The sequence below is a fragment of the Vanessa cardui genome, chromosome 21 (genome assembly GCF_905220365.1).
Source record: "Vanessa cardui chromosome 21, ilVanCard2.1, whole genome shotgun sequence".
NCBI classification, from domain to species: Eukaryota; Metazoa; Arthropoda; class Insecta; order Lepidoptera; family Nymphalidae; genus Vanessa; species Vanessa cardui.
Window position 1 is genome coordinate 6,358,384 of NC_061143.1, and position 23,235 is coordinate 6,381,618.

The 23,235-nt window shown below is 31.9% G+C and overlaps 1 protein-coding gene across 1 annotated transcript in view; it reads left to right on the plus strand.

Moving 5' to 3' along the window:
• LOC124539044 overlaps window positions 1-23,235 on the plus strand; it is a 99,104-nt gene that overhangs the window by 72,454 nt on the left and 3,415 nt on the right. The window contains exons 2-6 of the mRNA XM_047116366.1: window positions 8,110-8,345; window positions 12,224-12,435; window positions 21,271-21,446; window positions 22,484-22,590; window positions 23,021-23,208. Of these exons, the coding sequence (XP_046972322.1) occupies window positions 8,143-8,345; window positions 12,224-12,435; window positions 21,271-21,446; window positions 22,484-22,590; window positions 23,021-23,208 (886 nt within the window). The 5' untranslated portion in view covers window positions 8,110-8,142. The remainder of the gene's footprint in view (window positions 1-8,109; window positions 8,346-12,223; window positions 12,436-21,270; window positions 21,447-22,483; window positions 22,591-23,020; window positions 23,209-23,235) is intronic.

Sequence of the window (23,235 nt, forward strand, 5' to 3'; positions counted from 1 at the left end):
ATCATTATCAACCGCCTTTTTTCGTCCACTGCTGGACATAGGCCACTCCAATAGCACGCCACTGTCATCGATCTTTGGCTACTCGCATCCAGCTCGTGCCCGCCGCCTTGCGTAAATCGTCACTGCACCATGCCCGAGGACGTCGTGCATTATTTGTCTCTACGAGATCGCATCAGAAATGAGGCGATCCGTCAAAGAACCAAAGTCATCGACATAGCCCACCGGATAAGTAAGGTGAATTGGCAGTGGGCCGGCCATATTTATCGCCGAACTTATAAACGTTGGGTAAAACGTGTTCCAGAGTGTCCACCTTTAAATGAAATTAAAACTTATATACATTATTTGCGTATTGCTATTTTAACAATGCTTATTGGCGTATAACAACGACAAAACAATATCAAAATATTATACAAACGTTTTGCGCTGTAATTAAATGATTACCAATTCAATAATAAACATTTTATAAATTAATTCCCCAAATGTTTTGTGTATTTATTTAAAGCTTAAAACTATTTTCGTGTTAGCTATTTTACATAATTACGACTACTTAAATATGCTAAAATAAATTTGTATGAAAATCACAAGCTTTTCACGTATTACGATTTTTTTCTTAAATAAATCCAAAATGTACTTACTTATAGGTTACATTTTATACATCTTCTGTTATGAATAGTAAGTTTCATCATCATCATCATCAGCCTATTTTTGTCCACTGCTGGACATAGGCCTCTCTTAGTGCACGCCACTGTGGTCTTTCTCCGGCTACTCGCATCCAGCTCCTGCCTGCCGCCTTGCGTATATCGTCACTCCACCGTGCCTGAGGACGTCTTACATAGACTTACTATCGTGTAGGACGATAGTAAGTCTATTCAAAACAAATATAATGCGTTCATTCTACTATAAAAATAGTAAATTATATGCTGGTGTTGATTGAATTAAATGAGTCCCAGTATTGTATCTAAGCTCTCCTTATAATTACTTTAGGTGTCATAAATTTCAACCTGAACAAAAACTAACTCAACCTATTGCTTAGAGTGAACGCTATATAACAAAAATGTCGTCGAGCAAAACGAGTGAACTTATATGTATGTTACATTATACATGAAAAGCTAGTTTAATACAACATATTTCTGTGTTAAGCATCTAACCCTACGGTTTTTTTGGAAGCGTTCGCTTGGAAATCCCGGCAGACAAATTGATATTCAAGTACCATGTATACGACTATAACACACCTACCCTTTTGTACAACAAATATGCAGTATAGGACTATAACAGCTTACATCCTTTCTGAAATAATAATCAATCATAATGTAAATGTTTGGCAATCAGATTAGGATTATTGAGGAAATCTGGTAAAAACTATCAAAAGATGTCAGTAGCTTTTTCATTTATTTGCAATCATGTATTTGCATAAAACCTGAGTCTTAGATAAGTATATAGTAAGAACAATTTAACCAAAAAAATAAACGACTTTAACCAAACTGTAGTATCCCAAAAAAACCATCAGCTCACAAATGACAGAGTTCTGAGGTAATAAGCGTAAAAAAAATACAATGCGGTTATATAAATTTTAGAAACAAGCTTCATTTGAATACTTTATTCATATATTTCGAGAATTTCCCAGTTTAATCGCTATCTCAATTTATTGAGCAAAAAATAAAGCCTCCTGTCTCCTAAAGGAGAGAAAATTCATGTCATTGTTATGTTTATTAGATTTTTAAGAAATTATTTGCATCATTTCACCGTGGTCCATAATAATCACATTAAATGTACACAAAGGACATGCCGGCTCCGTGCTGCATGTCGCTTTTAAATGCAATTAGGTTCCAGTAGGTGTGTGTCAGAGCAATGTGCAGGCGACAGGTAGAACAAACAAACGATATTGAAGTGACGGGTAAATTGATTACCTTCGTAGCGCTACAGCAATTGGGTTAACGTTGTACGAAGCTGTTACTTTATATTGGTGTTAAATTTACCTTATTATAAAAAAATAATGAAATGATTTATTTATAATAATTCTTAGAGAAATATTTTCTTGAGCATGGATGTGGATGGATATAGAGGTAGAGGACGACCAAGAAAACGATGGATGGACTGTGTGAAAGACGATATGGTTAGAAAGAATGTTACTTGTGAGATGACGTCTGACAGAGAAGTATGGAAGGAGAAGACATGCTGCGCCGACCCCAAATAAAATTGGGATAAGGGCAGGATGATGATGATGATGATGATGATCTTAGAGAAATATTTTCATTCAATTATCACGTTCGACTTGATTACTTATAACAAAGTTTTAGTTTACCGTAATGAGAAGTATATTATAGATTATCCAAAATCTTGATCAATGAGATTATGTTACAATCAGCTGTATACTTGTAAAAAGTATTTATTTTAGGTGTGCATGTAAACTGTGCAAGCCACACCACTATAGTTAATTTCTTAAAGAAGTGTGTTTTTCCATAAATTAAATAAAATAGATTAAAAAAACAAGTTTGATGTAAAAACAAACATGACTCTATAAATTCGCTTATACAGTATGTTTTTTAATTTTTAATGTTTTACATGTATAGAATGAAGTATTTAGAGAGTAAATGTGCAAGAATGCAAGATGTTTGACTCTCTAGGGCACTGACCAGTAATGACAAAAACTGGACAAGTGCAAGATTGATTCTTGTTATATATCTCAATAGCACCAAATCTAGGTTTAAGTTGTACTGTTGTGTAATTTTTGAGACTGAATAAGAAACGATACGATGATGGTAAACGGCATATTACACTCTCCTCGTATCTGCTCTCTACTCTCTTATGTTCTCTTGGCGTGTGAACACACATTTCGTTGCTGATGATCGTGACCACATATGATTCGTTTCCATTTGGTGCGGTCATATGCGGAGTGAACCGCACGGTACATGCTCCCGCCTGCCGCGTTCTTACCAAGTCAGACAACCTTATAGACCTATCCTGGGCACGTCTGCCGTCCATTTTGCCAGGGATGTTTTTTTTCTCCAGACTTTGATTTGTAAACCGCACGATGTGTCCAAAGAAACTAAGGGCTCTTCGACGGCAGATTTCAGAAAGCCGTTTTTACGTTAATAGTAATCAAATCATATATTAACAATGCTATTCTTGTTTTAGTATATTAATTACTTTGGATGTTATTTTTAATTACTGAAGAATTATTTACATTAAGGCCTTAATTATGTACAAATAAAAAGTAAAATTTATTTTTGTACAAATAATAACCGCATGGAATGGCCGAAGAATGCTGGAATTTGTTCCCTTTAATTATATATTGTTTTAATAACCATCTACTTCGATATTTAATGACGTAGAAATTATATAAAAATGTGTGGTTCAATAAAATGAATTAATATAATTTAGTTTTGTTAAACGGTAGATAATAAGTAACTTTAATTAGGTTATGAATGTTTTATTTATTCCCTTAGAGATGTATTTATAGAAAGCATAGTGCACTTAGTATGGGTCGTATCACCACATAGTATAAAACAAAGTTGCTTTCTCTGTCCCTATGTCCCTGTGTATACTTAAATCTTTAAAACTACGCAACGGATTTTGATGCGGTTATTTTTATAAGATAGAGTGATTTGAGAGAAAGATTTTTGTATATAATACATAGCCAATATTACTATATTGAAACACTAATCAAGAAACACTAATTATATTAGAAGCTTGTAATGCAATGTCGCAAATAGATAAATTCAGTAGTATATTTAGTATCAGTTGGCGCCCGTGCGAAGCCGGGGCGGGGGGTAGCTATTATAACAATAATCTCGTTTGTTTCAAAGACATCTCATTATGTAAACGGAGCTGCTAGCGTGTCAGTCTGCAGCCTCCGGCACACGACCTCGTTCGAGAAGTTTCGAGAGGCTTCGTGAACTCTTGTTAAAATGTTATGAACTTTTATACCAATGCAAGTGTCACCTTTAATTTCGTTTATTTAGTCCGAATAACTAAGAACGCATAACCAGGTGTTATGGATACGTGGATCTTAACTGAAAATTACTGGTTCATACCGGAATTTACGGGTGCTTTATATATATTTATAAATAACCTTATTCTCGGCAAAAAAGCCTGCAATGTTTGATTAAGTTTTCCCACTTGTATATATGATGGAATATGCTATAAATCTTCTGTAACCCTTAAATTGAAGGAGGTCGTTTCGCAGCGCTAAAACCTCTTTATTGTATATCACAGATATTTTTACGTTATTGATTTTGACAAATTCATAAGGGTGTGGTGTACAATAAAGAATATTATAATTATTATTAACAGATAAGGAGCTCTGTCACAAAGTTTATTAAATTAATGTTTACATTTTTAATTACAACATTTTTTTTTGATTAATCAATTAACAATCAGTTACAAAAATAGTTGAAAAATACAAGAAATGTCAATCCATGGATTCAAATATGGCTTTCATTTCAATGGAGCTTGTTATTAATTTACTTTGTAATATTCTTGATCCATTAGCGCAATGGACGTCTCATTTTATTATTCGCAAGCCAAAGGGCAAATTTTGTAATGGTCCTTTTTTAATGAAAAGATAATATTTACAAACGTAGGCTGTCATTTCTAAAGGCGGTCGCTGTTTTTGTTCTAAGCTCTCTCTCGTCTCCATTACCAAAAAACATAATAAATATAAACGTTTGATGGTACGATATCAAACTATACTAAAGAGAATACTAGAAATTCTAGAATGCCTCATAACTTTAGGATGATTATAACCAAAACTAGGCATTTATTGCTTTTGTTTTGTCATTTATTTCAATTGAAAGTAACTGTGTTTTGAATATTGATTCTAACGAGAAAAACGCAATATAGTACTGTCATTTCGAATCGAATCGTCGAAAAAAAAGCAAATAAATGAAAATGAAATTAACCAGCCATTTTTTTTATATGTTAAAATATATATACCTAGAAAAACTTAACTTGAGTTTTTTTGAATGCATATTTTGTATGTATATGATTGGACTAATAAAAATTTGTTAGTCTTATCAGTCATAAATCTTTGTCATCAGTCATAAACAAAGACAAGGTCTGCTTACTGTAAAAATACTGCCTCAAACGTTTTGATTAATAATAATTTGCAACTGTACATGTACGTTATATTTTATAAATTTAGCAAACGACGAACGTAAGTGGTTATGAACTCACAAACGCGTGTAAATTACTAACACGGGAGTTAAAAAAACGAATTGGTAATATTGGCGAATTTCAAATAAATTAAAATAGTTGGCGTGCATACGTTGAATTCCCAAAACAAGATACGATTGTGAATAAAATACCGAATGGATTGCATGCTCCAATATTAATTACTGTTATTGGTTCTGTTACAAACTCTAATAGAATGTTACGAATTGTTTGTAAAATTATACACACCTCATAAACTAAGTTTAACGCCGTTTAAGGAATTAACAGTAACTATGGCTTAGCTTTTCATAATTCAAAAAAGAGCAAATCAAACTGTTCTAAAAATTGCAAGCACAAGTGCTAATTTAATCGTCATATGATACGGCAAATCCCTGACACATCCTAGATGTTTCAATGATAGAAGCAACGCTTTACATTCTTATCAACATGTACAATGAGGCTTAAGAATATACTTGATGGTAGAGCTTTGTATAAACCCATTTGTCTGATATTCTATCACTAAACAGTAATATAATATTATTCTGCACCGTTTTGAAGGAAGAATGAACGAGTGTAACTACTGGCACGAGGGTTATATCATCTATGGTCCCAAGGTTTCTGGTGCCTGTAGAAGGAATGATTATTATTTCAAACGATGTCTATAATTGGCGTTGGTGACCGCTTACAAGGTGACCTACAACAACAGCCTGTAAATTCCCACTGCTGGGCTAAAGGCCTCCTCTCCCTTTGAGGAGAAGGTTTGGAACACATTCCACCACGCTGTTATTGGAACAACAACAACTACGCTGTTCCAATGCGGGTTGGTGGAATACACATGTGGCAGAATTTCTATGAAATTTGTCTCATGCAGGTTTCCTCACGATGTTTTCCTTCACCGCCGAGCACGAGATGAATTATAAAGACAAATTAAGCACATGAAACAGCGGTACTTGCCTGGGTTTGAACCCGCAATCATCGGTTAAGATGCACGCGTTCTAACCACTGGGCCATCTCGACTCAAGGTGACCTAGTAACGTAAAAAGAAAACACATTAGTTTGGAAGCTGGATTATAAATTAACGACACATAAGGTATTCACGAAATAAGATACAGTTACAAGTGTATCTATATTAAATATTATTACATTGGTTGCCTATTTTCCAAAGTTATGAGAGATACAATTTTTTAAGCTTATCCACCTATCTAGTTAAACGGAGTGCCGTCTACGTAAGTAAACGGATAAACTTTAACAGAAGTCACTATGAACTGAAAATAGAACGCCTAATACACACACGAATGGAACGAGTATTAGATCCTGAACAAAATCGAAAGTTTAATCGACGGAACCATTGTTAAAACTTATCAAGAACTATTCTACTAGAACCAAAGTTTGTTTGTGAGATACTTACTTATAGTTGAGATGCTTATACATATTTGAGGACATATCGTATATATTTATACTTATTGTACAGTCAGAGTAAGAAAACCTTCTTCAGTTTTCAAATTCATTCCTTATCAAGTCGTAAACTCTTAGTACCTTTAGAAACTAAAGAACTAAACTGACATCTGCATATAAAATAAAACTTTAATAGTACGATAACTTGGTTCAAAATAGTGTCACATCTTTGGACTACGTCTAGTTTTAAAGCAATATGAAACCTTTTTAATAGCGTATTTATCATTACGAATTCTACATCAAAATATGTCTGTCAGTGTCATATTTTCTCGATCGGTAAAGCAAATTATCGCTCATATTGAGCACACGAACATAGGTCTTAAGGTGACGAACCTGTTTTTACCCTGACTGTACATAGGGTTTACTTAGATCACATACTTGGATTTGATATGTATTGATAATATAATTTATATATTGATGTATAATTTGTAAATTCTATATTTATATATATTTATTAGTTTTAGTTATAGATTCATATTATTTTACACTAGCCACCTCATATTCTATGAGCTATCCTAACCTGTGAAGTTGCCTGGAAGAGATTTCTAGGTAGCAATAAGTACGCCTAAATAGTATGCTTCTGTTGTTTTTGAGCCATGCTTTATTTATTTATTTTCTCTGTGTAGTGTCTAAATAAAGGATAAACTAAAGTATAGTTTCATACAAGTATCATTAATAGATAAGTCGGCATTTAAATATAGACTCAACAAGCATTAACTTCCACTAAACAAGCAATATATAACTATAACAACGTTTAAAGTGAAATAAAATAGGAGTCACTTTTATAAATCCATTGAGAATAACATAGACTGGAGGCGGGCGTTTTCTAAAAACCCAAGCGACAGTTGAAATGAAAAATTCATATCATAGCACGAGAGTTACAGCTGCGTTAGCATAACTTTGTTTTTTTTTATATTCATTTTTATAAATATATAAGGGGCACGAGATGCGAAGCCTACGACTAAGTTCGTCGGTAGTGTGAAATTTGGTTACGTATTTGTTTCGTAAGCTAAATCCTTAGTCACGTCAATATTTAAGAGAATTTTTAAAAGGTTTTCTTCAAGATTTTATGTCCATACTCATACATTATTTTACAAATATATCTGATGGTTTTAAAATAGCAACAATATCGTATATTTGATTACATATATTATTATTTTTTTGTTTTATTTTAAATTTCGAATTTTATTCGATCGAGTTTTACATGTCATGATCTTGTACGGTTTGTAATGACTGTTCGATTAATGCAAGTATGCAAAGTCACGCGAGGGGCATGGCATTGCATACTAGCATTAATCGAATCGTATTTAAATTATATGTACTTGACTTATACATACATATAAAATAAGTTGATATATAAAATAATTTATGCTCCTGAATAACCTTCATACAAATAAACAAAGTCACGTAGTAATTGAGTTAAAAAACATTCTTGAGAATATTATAGAATAATTTCAATAGTTAGTTGAATGTATAAAATATTCTATAAATTATTTTCCAGAGGCAAACAGCGACGATGACCGTCCACGTTGAAATATGGAGATGAAACGGCATGATAAGCCGGGCAGCTTGTCGCCCGTTAACCCGGCTGTCAAGAAAGACGAGGCAGGCAAGACGTCAAGATCTAGTAGCAGAACGGAAAAGGAAATCAAAGCTGACAAATCGCCCAGTGATGATGGTTTGAAGAGAGAACGGCGACTGTCCAGAGCTAGTGAATCTTCGAGGGACACGCTTGAAAGGTAAACTATTCTGTTCAACAGATTATTAAGATTGCATAAATCAAACCATCATGCAATATTCATGTTCACTCTCACTGGAAAGGCTTTTTTGAATCATTTTTTTTTTAAGATTCAATTAAAATAAAAGTTGCCTCGTGTTTCTTACTTAAATATTAATAGCTATTTCATTTTTTTTTTTTTGCTAAAAAGGGTAAGTTTTATACCAAACTGCTCGAGTAGGTACGGGTTGGTTCCACACGTGGTATAAATTTATCCGATAGATAAACGTTTCCTCACGATGTTTGTCTTCATTACGATCAGGAGAAAAATAAACATACGAAAATTCAGTTATCAGAAGAGATCGTTTAAACAAAGAGATCGTTAAAAATCGTTCTAAACATATATGGATTAGTCTATGTGTTATAATTTTTGGTTTATCCCTTTTATTTATCAAAACGTAATTGATAACTGACAAATACGTTGTATGAAGTATAAATAATAACCAATCACAGAAAAGTTACGAAGAGGTACTTGTACACCCTTCAATGGAAACAGTTGAGGCTCGCAACGGCCACAATTAAAAATGAATACTCTCATAGAAATAGTTCTGAATAAAAAGCACATTTTAATTGCACAAGTTTTTCTATTTTTTTCTAATAGTAAAGTACACTTTTATTTAGCTTTAATTAATCCTTGGTTTATGAAGAAAATAGCTTTTAGGTAATAAAAAATTACTACATATCTTATTATAATAGACATATATAGATATATCTGTGATAACTATATCTTTATTGTTGCCATTAAATAATAAAAATAATATGAAATAATTCTTATTTTCACATTGAATAATTGATTGCTTAAGACAAAGAATCAATTAAAATCCATATACAAGTTAACATTTACGATTTTTTTTCGTTACTAAACTAAATAATTAAAAAAAATAAACTTCAAATTAATCTGATTGGTCAACAGTGCAAAATGTCACATGAGTTTATGGAAAGCAAACAATAAAAATTCTTATATTATTCTTTAATTAAGAAATTATTGATTCCACTTACAAAATGCCATTCCACTTTTCACATGCATAAAGAATGATTTTCGTGATAAAAAGTAATCTATATCTCTGATACCTACTCGAACTATTTGTATGTCAAATTTCATCTACATAGATTCAGCGATTTAAACTTAAGGAGATAACAAAGAAGCTATTCTCGCATTTATATTATTTGTAAGGATGAATGAAAATGTTCCCTATTTAAAAGGTACATCCTCCAGGTCTTTAGAAAACAGTTAAATGGAGTAATTACCGTAACGAGGCAGCGAACATGTTTTAATTCCCAGCCGGCGAATGATCGATGAGATACAAATTACAAATGTGTCGTTAATCTCGGAAAGGCAATGACTTGGTTAAAAATATTATGAATCATTTCAGTCAAATTGCCCACTTTTCAGCTGTACGATATTTAATAAAAAAAGGTTTTTTTTTCAAGCCAATGATCTTTCTTTATAGATGAAAATATTCACACTTAAAGAACTCACATTTTTATTACAATTCTGCGAGAATATAAACGGTCTGAAAATTAAATGGTCATATATAAATTAAAAAAAATGTTTGCTTACTGCGTTATACTGCTCGATTGGCATAATTTGGTCATTTGAATGGTATCTTTTATTAGCATTGTGTCTTATTATTACTTTGGATGAATGCTCTAGTTTTTTATAACTTACTTTTTTATCAAAGATGTGGTACTTAGCTTCACAATATTTTTACAGCAATATTATGTATACAATAATATATATTGTATAAATACAGTAGTAAAGATAAACTTCTAACACAAAGTTTGCAAAGTCCGACTTTGCAAAGTCAATACAAAGGTATTGCATTCTGTATTAAAAATCCGAAGGCTATTGGTAAACATATGTACTCTTATATCTAGTATTTAAAATATTAGTTTTGCCCGTGGCTTAGCCTTTGAGTTAAGAAATATGCTTGTAGGTTTTAGGTATAATGTAGCCGATGTTTTCCTCGGGTTAACCTTGCTTCAGACCATAATTCGTCAAATTCAGTTTCGTTTTTTGGTAAAAAAGTAGCAGATGAGTTAGTTAGCATACAAAGTTAGCATTTATAATATTAGTATAGGTATATGTGGATATACAGGAAATATTGTATAAATATAATTTAATTTAATTATACAAATGGAATTAATTAGTTGAACTTGTCTGTACTTTGTGATACATTCCAAATTGGTTCCTTATCCGGCGTCCGAGAAGAAATATATCACTTCATCTTAAAATTGTAGTATAATAAGCCTAAGAATTATTAACATGAAGTCCTTTAATAGTTACTGTGTAAATCATGACCGCGTGGAATGTTTCATATTAGGGATAATTTCCGTTGAACCGCAATTCCGATCCTTTGGGCTAAATACGAACTAACCCTCCTGTCACCAGTGGAGGCAAAAAGACGAGTTGTTATGATTTTAATATTATAAAGTGACAATTCAGAAGAGTTTATAAAAGTCTACTTGAATAAAGAACATTTTGATTTTAGAAACAGGTCCAGTAATATAAAAAAATTACGTCGACCTCATATAATATTTTAAATTATTGTATATTTAATAGGCTTAGATATATCAATTAAATATTCAATAAATTTAGATTTCAGAGACGCCTGTATACCATAGGAGATAGTAGGCAGCTTAATTAACGTCATGCAAGCCAAAGACTAGATTAAACTAAAATGAGAAACGCTGACGCTCTTTTGAAAATATTCCCTCTGAAATTATTGTAGAGGTCGTAAAATAACACTCAGATATGCTGAGCATTTTTTTTCACTTTCTATTAATGTTTTTACCGTCGAGGATATGCGAGACCATTTTCATATGCATATTTTTCAATTTAACACGTTTAGTTTTATTATTTAATGAAGTTGTCGCTGCAAGCGCTTTTCATATCGGCTTCATAGTTTTGTATCACCAAACAACTGAAGCCTAAATAAATTTATAATAATATCTCTTTAAAAATATTTTATACGGCATACAAAAATGAACATGTTTCCGCCTTATAATAATTAAAATAACGTGTTCTTCGAATTTATTTGATATTGAATAAGCACAGTTTTAAATAACAAAAATTTCAAAAATATTCAAAATTTTGTCTTTTTTATAGACATTATTATTAATTAGAAATTAAAACAAACGTATGTACCTAATATTATTTCATAGAAAGCTATCAAAATAAGCACTGCGAATATTAAAAGATATAAATTTAAAAGATAAAAGCAATCTACTTTTATATTCCTACAAGAAAAGGAAGCTTGCTGCGTAAACGAGCACTTTACAGTACTTTTTTTCAAGAGGCTTCAAGTTACACGGCTTCCACTAGTTTATACACAAATATTCTTCGCGTTTTAAACATTATGTAACCATTATATAAACTTTCAGTGATTTTATTTATAATGCTATATAGTGTATAATTTTCACTATACTATATTAATTTAAACGACTCATAACATCATAAAATCTTTTTACTTTATAATATTCATTGAAAGTAGAAATTAATCTGGTATACCTGTCACCTGCAAATTTAAGGTTATTTTATTTATATGAAGTTGACGTGCCAACTCGAGGACAGTGGCTTAGTGTACTAGCACAAGTTTCGCACATTAGGCAAATTCATGCTCGTGCCCGCGCACGCATACTCGAGAAAGCCCGTATGCTTACGCAAACGCGTTTTGTGTACTACTTTTCTTACATCTATGCAATTTTATGCTCTTAAAAAGTTAGTCGTTCGGTTTATTTTTTATATTTCATTTCAATCAATATATAATAGTAAGTTACGTATTTATATAATGCACAACATGTTAATTATATATCATTCACAATAGTCCTTTTCCACAGACAAGATTCAAAATCATCATCTCTCAGTCCAAAAGTATCACGAAAATACTTCACTAACTGGAAACAAGCATGCGATAAAACAAAAGATAAAACCAAGGAGTTGCTGAAACGGTGGAGGACTTTGCCCGAGGCTGAGGGAGCGGAGGACCAAATGCAGGCGGCAGGGAACAGTGAGGAAGAGAAACACCATGGGTGGAGTGTACACGTCTGGAGTAAGTTCATTACTATTGTTTAATGTTATTAAAGTGTTTGTCTTCTTAATAATTTCTAAACCTCTTGTTTGTAGCACTTTACTTTTGTACTCAAATATTATAACATTCTATTTTAACAACTAACATTTCAAAATTCCTGGAATTATATTATTGGTACTTGGTATTGAAATTAGCTCGTTAAAACAAAAATTCGAACTAATTCTTCAACTTAATGATATAAGTATAAATGAAATCAGATCAAAATTAAATTTTCGTTACAATATAACACTGTACTACGGGAAGATATATATGCATATCCATTATTAGTATAATTTATCCTACATAAAAATCAACGAATACCATTTTAATTTAAATCAAGTAGAGAATAACACGCATTACCTAAACATATTTTTATAAAAGGCATTATTTTTATTGTAATAGAATACAAAAATAACGAAATAAACTATTTATATGAATACAAAATTTTGTCTATATTTTTATGGTAAAGTGATAGATGGACTAGCAATTAATAATAAGTAGTAACCAGTGCTTATAGACATTTGCACTGCGAGTAATATTAATCATACCTCAAATCATTCATCCAAGTCTAATAAAAACGTTTTATTTGTTCGTAATCATGAAAAGCTGCCAAACGTGTCGGTATGAGGCTGTAACCAATCTACGCGGAATGATTATAGGCCATTATTTTTTAAATTCCCTTGATCCGTTCCACTTCTATTATATAATATCCAATGATCGGTAACATAACATAATGTACCCTATTATAATTTCAAAAACTGTTTTACGTAGGTACATGATGCAGTAATAAGTCGCATTTTAAAGTGTAAATGTGTTGGACGACGTTATTTTTTTTGGCTGTGTAATTAATTTTAATAGTACCAAGAGGACGCATATATTTCCACCATTGTCATGAAGGATGGAGAATACAATAAAAAGAAATGTACTAGCGTACGCATACACAAAGAACATCGATCGGTGCATTCAAAATAACAAAGTCAATTACATCCATACATTAAAAACTTTAACAAGATATAACTGCACTCTATGTTGACATTACTGACAGTGACAAAAGCATTTTAGCAAAATCCAGTTGGCTTAATATAATGAAAATTTTCAAAGATTTTTCAATCACTTTCTGCATTCAAAATAGACAATCTGAGAAAATGAGCAACGATACAAAACAAAAGGAGGCTGTTGAGAAAAATCAACCAAATAACCCCAAGGTAAAGAAAGAATTGAAAATTCGCGAGAATATAAAAATAAATACCAGAAAAAGTAATTTAAAAGAAATAGGCTACTATACATTTAAAAATATGATGACTAGGAACGTCAAATCCCAAATAGCCGAAAGCAGAAGAGTTATTAAAAGAAAGAAAACAAGCAAAGGGAAAAAACAAATCAAGCATTGATCGTTCAGTACCTTAATTATAGCAAAGAATTACGATTAATCATAATGAAAATCAAAGAATGAACAGTTCATTATTGTACCGCCGGATAGATAAATAAATTCTTCATCGAATGGTCGATTAACAGGAACTTTAAACTTCAGATAATGTACTGTACATTACTTATTTTTATTTTAACATTTTCAAAATTTGTATTTTCCTAAATTATATTGATGGCTCGTCTAATTATTTATTGTTAAATATGTTGTATGTAAATCGTTTCTACCTACTTGCTTGTGTGATTATATATGTATATGAAAATCTGTACTAATAATATAAATGTGAAAATAACTCTATCTGTTGCTCGTTCCCTTTTGATAAAATTCGGTAAGAAAATTTGTACTCCAAAGAAGGACATTAGCTTTTTTGCCTAACACATGACAGTCCCCTAAAACGCAAGTGAAGCCACGAGAAACAACTCGTAAATTATAATACGAGCAAAATTATTGTAAAATGAGAAATGTTTGCAATGGAATGTGCAAATACTTGCATTTGGATAATGCTTTTGTGAAATATGACACGATTCAGCGACTGCAGTTTATACAGGAGCCGTGTTTTATTCTTTGTACTTTCTCGAGTCGCAGTGAATAAAGAAATATTCGAATGGATGTTACGTTTGATTTGTCTTCTGTCGTGAAATATTTATCTTACAAATGCATCGTAGAAGTTATCCTTTCTCTAATCTGAGATCTAAAAATAACAATGGAAGGATTTATTTCAGATTCAAAATTTGTAAAGCGAGCGCACAAATTGTCTAAATAAAATATTTCTATATATAGGCCGAATCATAGCTATAATAAACCGTTCGATACTTACGTTCCTTAATTTATGACGACGAAACGTACATCAAATACGATTTAAAAGTACTCGTGGGAAACTTTATTGAAAACCCCTGTCCATATGGCTGAATTTATGGGGTATTCGTTTAATGGCCTCGAATAATAGCTGCCGCATAATATACAACACATATTTCTAGTGAACTACATAAAGTTTGTGTGTTTTGATAATATTAATTGCGATTCATATTGTAAATGTGTATGTGAGGCAGATTTTAACGTGAAAGAAAAATCATTAAATTCAAATTACCTTATTTACAAAAAATATATTGCTTTATCTGTATTAAGATTAATGGACTTGGTATTGTTTGACAAAAAGCCTTGAAGTTTGCTTGGGATTACTGTTTTATTTTTAGAAAAATGGCAGCCAAAGCACCATGTCTATTCTGCCATGTCTAGTCATATCTGGCTACTACAATATACATTTTTTTTTTCGAATATGTCCTGTATACCTAATTGGTAAAATAAACCAATTTAACATTTTTTATAGCATTAGTAATGTCCCATTATCAGGAATTACTAATATTCCTTTTTACCCCTCCACTTAAACTTAAAACTTTAGGAGAGGGAATGACAATAGTCCATAGAGTCAGGATCGTTCCTGTAACTTTTTGCATCCAGGCTAGTCGACCCTGACGCTTTCGACGATTGAATATTGGCTAATTATTTTCGACCTTACATTTTTTGTTGTTTTATTATATTTTTAAACGCTATTACTTTAGACAGACGTTCTCATCATTTACTAAAAGTGGTTAAAACATTACCAATCCAATTCCACTAGAAAAAGATCAGGCGCTGGGCCGGCTCTATGTGCTATCGTACAAAATGGAAGTGTAATTTGTAACGCCTCGCTATATGCTACGCCGAGCCAGGTTGAACCGAGCCTAGCCAAGCCCGTCAAGCTGAAGCCAAAGCCAAGCCAAGACAGAGCTATGCCACGACTATTGCAACGTAACAGAACAGAAAAGAGGGTTGTCGCGATGTCAAAGGGTATACAGAATATAACAGAGTTGTAAAAATATAAAAATAAAAAAAAACAATAATAAGAAATATATATAACATAGTTGTTATTGCCTTTCGTTTCGAGTTTCTAGAATTTGTGTCGCTACTAAGAATTCTCGACAGGAAAATATATTTTTCACAGCCTGACATTGTTCGGTCGGTTTGGATCCGAGTACCTCGCGTTCTGCAGTCTTTTAACTAGACTAATGAGATGGGTAGTACAATAACTGGATTGCTTTATATGAAACTTGTTTTTGCAATGTTATGCTAATGTAATTAATTTGGTTCATGTCTCCATACGTAAATGTTCGGAGCACGCAAACTTAGCTTCCATTGTTAGCCATCAAATTATTTTTGTTTTCGAGCCAGAATTTTGAATTATGAGAGTGATGTCTGATTTAATCGTTATATAAGGCGCAGTTCAAGAGATCCTAGATTCAAACCCAAGGTAGAGCCGTTAAGAGGTAATTAGGTTTTTCTGGTTGGGATATCTGGCAGTCTGTAGATTCTCGTACTTTAGAAAGCATGTAAAGATGTTGGTTCTGCCCTCAAATTCATTACGCTAATATCGGATTTGCCGTATTTTCTGATTATGAGAGTGCACCGATTATTTGCGTACACGCTTGTACTGTATAATATGTCCTGCGTAGTTCGTTGTCTCCGTTAAGATTGTCTGCTATGATCGAAATCGGTCAGGCTCAGGACGTCCTAATCGTCTTATCTACTAGGAAATTGTAGAAGTATTGATAGAGGAGACTTCTTTATTTTTGTTTTTTTTTTATTAATAATAAACCTGTTGATTGTTCCCAGTTCATTTTGTACATTTTATTTTTATCTGATATTGACATTTACAAAATTACATACCAAAAATCACTAGATATTCCCGTTATTATATATTATTTTGTTATTATATATATTATATTTTATTGTTTAAGTTAATATCAATAATTTTAAAAATTGAGATCGACCTATCCGTATCACTACTGCATTGTCAACGTCATCTGGTATAATAATAGCTATAATTTTTAATTTTATATTTCCCAATGAATTGTATGCAGCAAAAATATATTTTTGACCAAAAAAAAATGTGTCGCATCAAAATATAGTTCGTGGATCCCCTTGGTCACATCTAATCACAATGAGCACGCATCTTCTGAAAAATTGATGGACCTCAGCCGTATACGTCAAATTTGACATTCGTCCATTTTGTTCCACTCTATATAAAAAAATAAGTGTTCATCTGATGACCAATAAATTTTTACTCGTCTTATTATTACTACTATTATTTACTGTTATATTACTGTAATACATTTTCTTTCTTCATACCTAAAGTTCCTGGTACAGTGAACAAAGACGCCGTGTACGCTCTCGAAAGTTCGCGTCGAGGCATACAGAGGCGTGGGTTTACCAATAATCCATGATAATATTGTCTGTATTAGTACGTAACACTGCAACAGCTCTGAAACTTTGCAACAAGCAATATTTAAAATAATTTATATTGACTTAATGCAATTAAATATATACGCTAAAACTTTTTTTTATGTACTTCAAACTATGTTATAAAAAATGTTCATGATATTTTTCCCATTAAATCCTGACCTGTAATGTAAATACATGATGATAATGATAAGTATATATAGTATCAGCAAATTAATTCTTGAATGAATAATTCAATTTTTAAAACCGTGCGTGTTTAAACGACTGTATTGCATTTAATAAGTTGATTTTGAACGGGAAACACGTTGTAAATTAGTGGCAGGACTTAAACAGACACATCGCAGCCATGAAACTGTTAGCATTTTGTTTTATCATTTTCGAACTTCATCAAATTGCTTACTGCCACAGAAGTCACCGATTATTATCAACTTTACCTATCAGACCGTTACGGTACTTATCACAAGACGAATATTTTGATAGGATTGTCGACATAGTGAATTCTGCCGACAAATTGGTGAAAGTAACTTGCTTAGAAAATATTGCTTCAACCTCAGAACTATATGAAAAATATGGCTACGTGATCAATTACACAGTAAACGAATTGGACGACATGAATATCCAAGTGAGGATAAAGAACCGAGTACTTTACACCATCATGCGTCAAGACGGAAAAACGAATGATTTTGTTGATATCAGGATACTGCCCAAGATTTTGAACATTCATGAAGCAGTATGGTACAAAATGTATAATGAACTTAAGGTATTGATTCCTTACAGCGTTGAATTTGGTGAAAAAGTACCGGATACATGTGTCTCTGATACATCGATATTTATTGTGCCGGAACGTGTATCCGTAATTGATATTAAATAAGTGTCTAGAGCCAGGCCACTCTTAACCCCTGGTGCAGAGAGTGCAAAACTTTGGGTGACGCCTCGCAAATGACTGTCAAGTTTTGGATAAAGGGACAGGAGGTGGTATCTTAAAAGTCTTTTATTTCTGGGTCGAAGATATTACACAGTACACAGCTTGCACCGGGACACTTATTGGACTTAAGACAAGGCAGAAAGACAAGCGTTTCATTTTAATAAAAATAGAAAATGTGTACAGGTTTATTATTAATAAACAATATTTTGATATTAATTGTGTCTTTTCTACCTTTTTTAAATCCAATGCAGTTTTTCTTAAAGACTGTGTATGCTATTTCATGGTGTACGCGAAGACCATAAAAACTTATATTTCTGTTATAAGCGTGTATTTTCTTTCATCATCAAGCTTCCTATGTAATTTATAAATCCTGTATTGCACTATATATTGTACTATTATACAGGTATATTTATCAAAACTAATCGATCTAATTATGATTACAATTGATTTTGCTTCTGTTAAGGTCAAAGTTGATATTACATTTCTACATAAAACATTTGCATTCATCGAGTATTATTTTTTATTTACATAGCAATTATTTACATTAAATATTTAAATAAGGTTATACGAATCAATATTGAATATATACTGTATAAATGAGCGCGTGGAAAGGTGGAAAAAATGCTATCAGCGTTTTCCAATTGAATCACAATTTTAATTAGCATGTGAAACCAGCTCTCCTATCCCTAGTAGTAATTTATATTACATTTTTAGAAAAACTGATGTACTATCTATGTATAACGGAGGCAAAAATATAACAGTTTTAAATAAATTTATATTTAATTATCAACATATTTATGGGAATTATATTATTGTGTCGCCCCAACACTTTTGGACATATTTTGATAATTATTCGTGAAAAAGAATTAGTTCAATAGTTTTATTAATTACTCACACATATGCAACATTTAAATAATTTTAACAAACATATACAAAAGCCAAACCACTAACGCTAAAAATATCTGTAGTGGGTAAATTGACTTGACCGTGAGTGTCTAATTACCAATCAAATACAAAATACGAGAACAGTCGCATAAGGTAATTTTAAATGTGTGCAGGACAATTATTAATAACTTAATTAGCGATAAATACAATTTTCCCTCTAAATATTACTAATTTGCCCATTAATTTGACGACCTCCGTGGTCGAGTGGTGTTTACACCGGTTTCCATGGGTACGCCACTCCGACGTCCTGGGTTCGATTCCCGGCTGAGTCGATGTAGATTATCATTAGTTTTCTATGTTGTCTTGGGTCTGGGTGTTTGTGGTACCGTTGTTACTTCTGATTTTCCATAACACAAGTGTTTTAGCTACTTACATTGGGATCAGAGAAATGTATGTGATGTTGTTTCATATTTAATTTCATTTATTATTTAAAACAAAATAAGTTATCTCCAATCATATAAGGAAGATCGTGTAACTTCGACATTAAATTCCCACGAAATCATTGGCTGCATTCTTGATAGTTTATGGTATTTATTATGAATTCGGGAAAATATAACGTTATATATGTCAGCCAAGTTGTAATTAGAAATTTTAAAGCAAAAAGTAAACAAAAATATAAAGTAACAGCCTGTAAATTTCCCACTGGGATAAGGCCTGCTCTTCCATTAAGGAGAGGGTTTGGACCGTATTCCACCACGGTGTTCCAATGCGGGTTGGTGGAATGCACATGGGACAGAATTTCGATGAAATTAGACACATGCAGGTTTCCTCACGATGTTTTTCTTCACCGCCGAGCATGAAATGAATTATAAACACAAATTAAGCACATATACATATATAGTGGTGCTTGCCTGGATTTGAACCCGCGATCATCGGTCATGATGCACGCGCTCTAACCACTGGGACATCTCAGCTTTAAAGCAAAACTAAACATAAATAGATAAGTGGAAAAGTGATGTATTATAAATAAATTAATTAACCAATAATTGTTTGTAATATAGCGCATAGACAAGCGCATGGAATTATTAAAATCTACTGGTTTTTTTATCTTTACTATCTTTTCGGTTGGAATAATTGTATTTTAATGTTACTCAGTCTATAATTTGGATCTAATATACATAAATTTTATTTTAAACTTTTTCATCGAATTAATTTCATCGAATGTTTATGTTTGTATATAAGTAACCTTTTTATTCCCTTTAGTATTTTACAGTGGCAACACAGGCATCTGTAAAGATAACGCTTTCATTACTATTTGTTAAAGATAAAGTCTTTAATTTTTGCTGATAATATACTACATAACGACTAATGTCGCACAAATTAGACTAAAATGAACAGTTCACTTACCATAATACGACTTACGAGTATATGTTTACATTATTAATTCCGATATAAAATGCTTAACCTGGTGTAATAAATATGAAAACACTGACGAAGCATATTGCTATATATAAGCATGGATTAATAAAACTGTAACGTTATTGACTCAATTTTCCTCTTGTCCTAAACGTAGTATGTATACTACCATTTCAGTTACCAAATAAACACATGTCCAATTTAACTTTCACACAATGGTTTGCGCAGTGCGGTGCTGGATTGGATCTACTGCCACAGCCTAAGTAGAGCTCTTACATCCCAAAGATATTTAAAATAAATATAATACGAGACAATATTTTCTGCATAATAGGGCTGGTCCAACTGTGGTCGTTATGTTATATATTTTTTTTATTAATTGATTCAAATATTGCTTATTTTATGTTCAATTAAATTTTAAAAATTAAAATTAAAAACTTTTGTTCATAGAGGTGCGTGTGAAACATTCCATTTGCGGAAATGTGCTATTTCGTTTTCGTAAGCCGTAATCCCATCTTTATTAAGGAAAGCAACCTTCACGGGAACGATATAGAAGCAATTTCTGCGACCCTACTCTTTGAAATGGTTGAAAGGGAGCAACCGTTTGTGTTCTAAATTCACATCATTTTAGAACATTAAGCGTAAATTCTTTAGATACTCACAGTGGAATCGCGGATTTTTTACTGACGAGTTTTGTATGAAAAGCGTTGAAAATGTTGAGTCATTCTAAATTTAAATGTTCCAAATCATTGGTATCAAAACGATGTCTAATAAATTAGGTTCTAAGATATGTTTACAATGCCCTTTTTTGTTTTGTTCTCATTTACATTCTAATTAAAATATTTATGGACCGAATAAGAAAATAAATATCTGTTATTTATTGGTTTAACAGCGACCTGGGTAAACCGATGCAGTGAAGATTTGGAGTGCTTAGACCTAGAAGAAGAACAACCTTTGGCTCAATTAAGTTCTGTACAAACAGACAAAATGACTCTATTTTTCACCGAGCTTCTAGACCACGACCGAGATGACGTCATCTGTGATCAAGACTTCGACAACTTTTTCGAGGTAAGTATTAGTTGATTAGTTTATGATAACTCTTACAACATATTTATTCTTATATATAGCCGAACTGACTAGTTCGTCGTTCGATAAGACTTTATCATTTTACACAGAAATAGAGCAGGTACCCTAAATCTTAAAGAAAAATAAAAAAATCAAATCAAAGGAATTATTATTAAATTTGCTCGTTCTTAACCCGCCTTTTAACTTAAAATTGATATGAGATATATTAGGCTTAACCGCTAATAATAACAAATATATACAACCTGTATATTGTATAGTTAAAAATGCCTATTCAATGATCTCAATAAAGATTTATTCAAACTAGTACGTTTGTTAATATAAAACCAATAAAAAATCAATTGAATCAAAACTACGACAGTTAGCGTTGACTTTACAAATAATTCCTTCTAAGTCTACTAATAATAATTTTCTGTCACAAGATTCAAAGTAAAAAATTTCTTTGATATAAAATTTTAAATAGATATTTTACTATTCTTTCACAAAGACTTTTCACTCTTTTTTTCAATTATCCAATGTACAAAGTAAGCCGTAAAAATTGTCATGAATTTGCATTTTATAAATTGAATTTTTAAACAGTAAGCCTTTCGTTCTGAAACGGCTCTAATCGGATTCCATGATATTTGTTAAAACCGTGGAAAACATCTGATTACCTTTTGTTCGTTTGAACAAAGAAATGTGTGCTGTTATGTCAGATTGTTTTACATATATAATTATTTTAATACATTTTTTTTCTATGATTAAAAATATTAAAAACATATACCTATTTATTGGCAGAATATTTTGCGATTTTATAATGCATTTTAATTTAGAGATAGAAGTACTTTAAAGTTGTTTTAAAAACTAAATTTTAATACGTCTCGAGACAATGAGTACAATAGTTAAAAGCGATTCCATAATTAAATAACGTCATAAAAAAATATGAAATATTACTTAGTGACGGAAATAAAACAGTCCTAAGCGTTTTGTAACTACGAGTAAGAAATTGGATCAATTAAATTAATTTAGCGATGTATTCACAGAAGCTTGCCCACTTCGCCGATTGGTCGACGAACTCGTCCGAATTTCACATACTCTTGGAAGTGAAGAGGGAATTCATCGAGAATTTTCTCAATCCGTTGCCCCCCAAGTAAGTTGACTGATCTGTTCGCGAAGGTAACCAAATGGAGCGCCATAACGAATTACCTCAATTTATCGGCATTAGAGTTCGTTTTCGAAAATTTAAATATTATACAAATGCGACGTTTATTACGATGACTTTAAAGACACATGAGTAATTCATAATTAAATTATATTTACTTGTAACCATATTAAATACTCGACTCGTCGCAGCGGTTCTTATTTCCGACTAGTTCGAATTGACACATATTTGTATTACTAGTAATTTATTATTTACTTTTTAGTGTTACTGTATAAACTGACAGCTATTTTTTATTTAAAATCTTTTCTTATATATACTGCACGTGTTTATTTAATAATGATTTTTATGCTATTACTAGTATAACTTAAAATACAATCAAACACGAAAATTTATAGACTGTACATTTATTAATGACCAGGTTGGCAGAATTACCATACTACAGAAGAGTTTGCGGACCTGAAGCCGGCGGTATGCCAGGAAGAACGACGCTCGAAGGCTGGTTGGCACGATGGGCTATATATCTCAGTGAAATGCGACGATTCGTCGACTTGCCGCTTTACCTACAATACCTCTGCAAGATTTTTTTTCACGTTGTAGATCGAGAAAGTGAGTATAATATAATGTAATAAATAT